This window comes from Pollicipes pollicipes, unplaced genomic scaffold (genome assembly GCF_011947565.3).
Source record: "Pollicipes pollicipes isolate AB1234 unplaced genomic scaffold, Ppol_2.1 Scaffold_4551;HRSCAF=5355_pilon_pilon_pilon, whole genome shotgun sequence".
Classification (NCBI taxonomy): domain Eukaryota; kingdom Metazoa; phylum Arthropoda; class Thecostraca; order Pollicipedomorpha; family Pollicipedidae; genus Pollicipes; species Pollicipes pollicipes.
In genome coordinates this window covers 1-6,168 of record NW_023596510.1, presented here as the reverse complement: position 1 = coordinate 6,168, position 6,168 = coordinate 1, and the positions used below count along the sequence as shown (strand labels likewise).

Below are 6,168 nucleotides of genomic sequence, written 5' to 3'. Positions count from 1 at the left end.
CCACTGCCCCTCCTATTTCCGCACCACTCACCGTGTTCTCCGTCCGCGCCGTTCCGCTCGTGGGCGCTGCCGTCGGCGCGGATGTCGTCCCTACTTTTTCGCAGCGGGCGGCGCTCGGCCGTGCCTGTGCCGGGTCCAGAACGTCAGCCGGTGCAAGCGGCGGCCGGCAGCGCTCGGTCAGAAGCGACCACCACCACCACGATTCGCGCACACCACGAGCGAAACAGCAGCGGCCCGAAGTGCAGTAGTGCACGCCGAAGACGACGCGTCGGATCCAGTCGGGCCGCCGGTCGGGCGCCGTCGAACCGCATGAGGGCGCAGCGAACGAGAACTCGGCGACGAACCCGCGCTACGCGCCGATCGCCAGACCCAACACCAGGCCGTAGAAGGCACCCTGTGTGCATAAAACCCATGCCTATTCACAGGATCTTGCTGCATATGAACACTCGCTGTGATACCAATGAGTTCAGTGAGCAGTGAGAGCAATGCTCGGGTTACCCAGGGCAATACAACACCGGGTACTCGAAAGTTTTGACCAGTAGGTATCAACACATACTATAAGTATACCAGAAACGGGATTAACACCAGATTTAGGATGTTGTTCCGAAAAGTTGGCCAGTTCTGTGTTAGCGGGCATCTTTGGTTTGTATGTGGCGATTAAGTGTAATCACATTTCACAATCCTAAAACACTTGAATTGCGGTGCGGTATTGGGGATGGTGGTTGGAGGATCAGATTGTGTTCAAGTAATTTCAGATGCCTCTGGGCTAATCAGATGTATGTTGTTCTTTACCAAGTCACATTATGTCTCAGTTTGCATATAATGACTCATTTAAACATCCTGTAGCAAACGTGATAATGTAATGATTCAGTTACTGCACAACTTGCCAGTGATGAAGGTTGTGGCCTAGGCTACCAGCTGTTGAATGCTTGTGGAATGCTGCATGCAAAGTGATTGGCCAGGGCTTGCTCAGGTATATTTATGTTGGAGCTAAGGGTCTTGTTAATTTTTAATACATGAATGTTGAAATTGTTGTCTGATTGACATTTGAATATTCCACATAAGCATTGATAGCCTTTGTCCACAGTGATGTTACCACCCATGAAATGGGCCAACCAGTAATTATGTCAGTTCAGCACAGCTGTGTGGTTGCATTAGATGTGTTTATTGAGACATGAAAGGCACTGTAATTAACAGAAATGTTTGGTATGATGCAATGTCGGGCACATATGTGGTATGACATTTCACCAAAGGAGTTATCTGCCTGTGCTGTTTAGAAAAGGTCATCTTATGTGAAAAATTGGCTGAGTTTTCCAGCATAATTCAACTTATGTGAAATCATAAGTTATCTTTTCTTATCATATCATAAGTTATCTTATCATATCAGAAGAATCAATGTGTGTTGCATATTGGTGGGCTGTGCTGAGGGCAACCCTACCTCACCACCTAATGTGTGTTTTTCATTGTGTCTGGACATCTCATTTTGACTTAAGGTGATTTAAAGTTGTAGTTTTGTGTCTTTCCTTCAAAAGTACAGCCAATGCCATCAAATAGTGCCCAAAGCAGGTTGTCATGATGTGATAGCTGCTTTTACCTTAGTTTGTTTTGTAATATTCTCGCAACAATATGAGAAGGGCAAGCCAACATTTGCTAGTGCGTTTCAACATTGTTTGAGGAGGCCACCATCACAAGATTGCAATTGCTCCATGCAACTGTATGCAGCATAAACCTGGCATTGAACAATAACCTGTGCTTGGTAAATGTATCCAATGTAAGCAACAAATGTTGTAGTTAATGTATTTAATGGGTGCATTGGTTTGTGTTGTACCTGAAATGTACAGTTAGTCAGGAAGATAAATCATCTTTATGATTTATGACAAGTCTCATGCTGAAATAATTAGATCATGTAGGATACAGGGCTATCAAATTAATTTCAACATATAGAATGTCTGCTTATGCAAGGGAAGTTTTCAGATTGGTGACATTTATAGAAACAGATGTTTGTGTCAAATATTGCAATATTCTGCATGCTAGCTGTAACCCTGGCCCTCAGCACTGTATCTGTTACACAACATCATTGCATAATTTATATCAACACAATTTCCCCCTCATGATAATATGAGCAAATTGCTGAGTACATGGTGGTACATAAATATTATATAAATACAAGCAATGTTGCATCTATATAAAAATGTGCATAACTGGGGCATGGTTGGGGCAATCTAAGGCCCATTGATAGTTTTTATTGCCTTGAGCCAAGGCTGCATATGTTTCAGATACTGATGCACCTTCTAAAAGTGCCCATTTCACTTCAGCTGCTTAGGTGTACATTCCTACTCTGAGGTCAATGGATGAAAGTGTAAAGTTATCAATTACAAGGCTTAATGAGGAGTAGAAACAAAATGTCATATTGAAGTTCAAATAGCTATTTTGCACGGTTTTGTGATGTGAAAGCAAGATTTGTGTTGGTTTATTTTATTCAGTGGAGCCAGTGATAGAAGTTTTGTATTCACTCTTATGCCAAAACCCTTCAGTGTAAATGGTTTTTAGGGAGCATGGTTACTTAGGCCGATGGTCTGTCAGGTGTTTAAGCTCTTCAAGATCAATCAAAGAAGTTTTGATAAATTTTGTCATATCAGGGCCTTTGTGCAGTACAAGCTCACCATTATGGCACTTATCATCATAATGCTTACAATCCCGCTTTTAAGCACAACTGCTCCCCAATCAGCGGTGCTTGCAATGCTACTATGCTATCGTCGCTGCGCTGGTTCTGAGGCGGCATTGCCGGCCCTGCACAACAGTGGCCGCCAGCATCACAACTTACGAACCTAACACAGTGCCTGGTCCTACCTCTGGGCGCGTTGGATAGCCAGCCTTGGACCGCTACCGTCGCGATCGGTTCCATGCGTCAGACACAATAATGCTATGCGCCCCAGCCATAGGCTGTTGTATGTAGCCCGACGGCTGCATAACACCTGTCAGGTATATTTGATGAACATAAAAAGATATGTGTATTTCTTGTAATAGCCCGCATCATATTTCACAGCACAGCACAGATGCATTTTCAGGCCACACATGATATGCATATATATGCATACTATACACACAACACACACACACACACACACACGCACACGCACGCACGCACGCACGCACGCACACGCACACACACACACACGCACACACACACACACACCACCCCCACACACACACACCACACACACACACACACACACACACACACACACACCACACACACACACACCACACACACACACACACACACACACACACACACACACACACACACCCACACACACACACACACACACACACCCACACACCACCACACACACACACACACACACACACCACACACACACACACCCACACACACACACACACCACACACACCCAACACACACACACACACACACCACACACACACACACACACACACACACACACACACCCTCTCTCTCTCTCTCTCTCTCTCTCTCCTCTCTCTCTCTCTCTCTCTCTCTCTCTCTCTCTCTCTCTCTCTCTCTCTCTCTCTCTCTCTCTCTCTCTCTCTCTCTCTCTCTCTCTCTCTCTCTCTCTATATATATATAATCAGAATAATGTTGCACTCAATAGTTCTACGCCCAGTTAGTGGCCGTATTCACTCCGTGTTCCATCTGAACTCTGCTGAAAAGAGTTGGCGGCAGCGGGATTCGATCCCGCGCCCGGACATCGTGGCGCGTGCATGGGTCTGCGCTTTGCCTGATACCTCGAAAATGAGTGCCACGGCGCACACTTTTGATCTTGGAAATCGAAAGAGAATTGTTCAAGCTTCATTTTTATGCACTTTTTATGCATATATATGTTCAAGATTTAGAAGGCCGTGGGTCTGAAGAAGGTCATTTTAACATGGGAACCCTATGGCTAGTTGTGAAATGTGCGCCGTTGCTGCCATATTTTATACTAGACTTTGGACCCCCCTGGGTTTACCAATCATCAGCGGCATTCTCCGTCCGCGTCGTGACATCTGTCCGAAGGGAAACAGCCTCTGACGTCCGTCAGACCACATTGCCAGCTTCCCCCAGACACGGGACAGTGGGCTGGGCTGGTTATACACATCCCCGGCTCCAGACCACCGCCTGCGCGGCGCCGCCATCCTGAGGCTGGCGGGCTGTTGGACGTACCGGCTCGGTGGTCCGACTCCAGAACACGGAGAGCACGTAGACGGCGCAGATGGGCGGTGGTAGGTACGATTGCATGCTCTGAATGTAGACGAACAGCTGGTCCGACGAGAAGTTGTTGATGATGGGCACCCACACGATGGAGATGCCCACCATGACGATAACGAACATGCTGAAAACGGGCCGTCTCTTGTCAAACGGCAATCATTCAGGGATTACGCACACGAGTTGTCGCAATGCTGCCAGCACAATGTGTACCACGTGTACATGCAGAATGTGTACCACGTGTACATGCGCATAGATACAGCTCTCATCCACGCCGATATTAAATAAAGCTTAATCCATATCAAAGAGGACATTTTTGTTGTATGCATGCTGCGGTCTACGCACACAATGCGGGCACCAATACAAAAATGGAGACAATAAGCCGCGGATGGGATAACGCGTTAAGTAAAATCACACTGTTTATGTCTCCGCCGTTGCTAATCCTTGCAAGTTCATTGTATTCGATCCTTACCGGCCCACAATGACCTGCTCGATCTCCGTCGCATTCGTTCTGATCCGCTTGTATATGTCGATGGAGAACAGCGTGGACGCAGAGTTGAAAATGGACGTCAGCGAAGACATCAGGGCGGCTAGCATCACTGCCAGCATCATGCCAGAGAGGCCTGCGGAGGCGGTTGGCAGTCAACGGCACCATCGCCGGCATCAGCCATGAAAAGTCGGTTTTTTGGTGCCCATTTCAGGTTGGTTAAGGGAGCGACTGACGAGGTTGATTGGCGTGGCATAACTATTGGTATCATTTTAAGTGGAACAGACTGCTTTAGACCATACAACTGCTCCTGGGCGCCTGAATGACCTTGATGGTTGGGTGACCTGAAAACAAGCTTCCTGGAATAATCTGCACGATATATACCTCATACCATATACCTTCGTGGGCGTATAGCTAAGAACTAGAGGGGCTTAGATCTAAAGGGGCAGGGCTGTGAGCTGCACCGAATGATCTTCAAAAAGGCTATTTCAGTTCATACCCCATACCGAGGAGGAACACTTCTTTTAAGCCAGGGCAGTGACTGCTGAGGCGTGCTAGCGAAGCCAAAGATAACTGAACCATACTGGACCAAGGAAAGCTGAGCCAGTACCACACTTTGGTCAACGCTTTTTTCTGTTCGTAAGTACCACAGTGCAAGGGAACGCTCACAGTCCCTGACACAGGACCTGAGACGTGCCTGCTAACGAGCCCGCGAGGTCACTCCGCGCAAAACCGTACAGCATTATTGAGGTAACGCTGTGTCGCAGTAAAGCTGGCGACGGGCACACGGTAAGTCATCATTACGCTGGCGTGTCGTTTTCATCCAGAATGCAGAGCACAGTACAAATCGGCGGCGAACGTAGCCATGCAATGCAGGCGAGCGCTGTCCCCTCCCACGCTAGCCTCCGGCATGACATCTTAAAAAGGGCGCCAGCCCGGTATCTCCGTAATGCAACGGCGCCTTCCAGGACGTGTCGCCGTCAAACCTCACCGGGCGGCAGCAGCTGCACCACGAGCTCGATGTAGGCGAGGTTGCTGCAGCCGGAGCGGGATCGGCAGAGCCGCCAGCAGGCCTCCGGGTCCGAGCAGGCCACGCGGTCCTTGTACAGCACGCGCGCCGCCATACCCGGGAAAACCATCAGCCAGAGGGGCAGCATCTTTAGCAGGGCGGCCAGCACTGTGCCGGCCTTGGCATGCACCAGACTGCGCGCGGCCAGGGCGCTGGACGATCACCTGCCGGTGGATCGGAGCTGGTACAGGTGCAGTCAGGTTATGCTGGATGATCACCTGTCGGTGGATCGGAGCTGGTACTGGTGCAGTCAGGGTATGCTGGATGATCACCTGCCGGTGGATCGGAGCTGGTACAGGTGCAGTCAGGGTATGGTGGGTGATCACCTGCCGGGGAGCAGGGCTGGTATTGGTGCAGTCAGGGCACACTGGGTGATCGCCTGCTGG

The 6,168-nt window shown here is 49.0% G+C and overlaps 1 protein-coding gene across 1 annotated transcript; it reads right to left on the bottom strand.

Annotated features, from left to right (window-relative positions):
- Positions 1-349: 349 nt before the first annotated feature.
- On the bottom strand, positions 350-5,934 carry LOC119097844 (sodium/myo-inositol cotransporter 2-like; the record flags this gene model as incomplete). Its single annotated transcript, XM_037220795.1, has 4 exons — positions 350-394; positions 4,185-4,353; positions 4,699-4,849; positions 5,705-5,934. Coding segments are annotated over 4 exons (595 nt in total), but the record flags the coding sequence as incomplete, so codon positions are not given.
- Between the last annotated feature and the right edge of the window lie 234 nt (positions 5,935-6,168).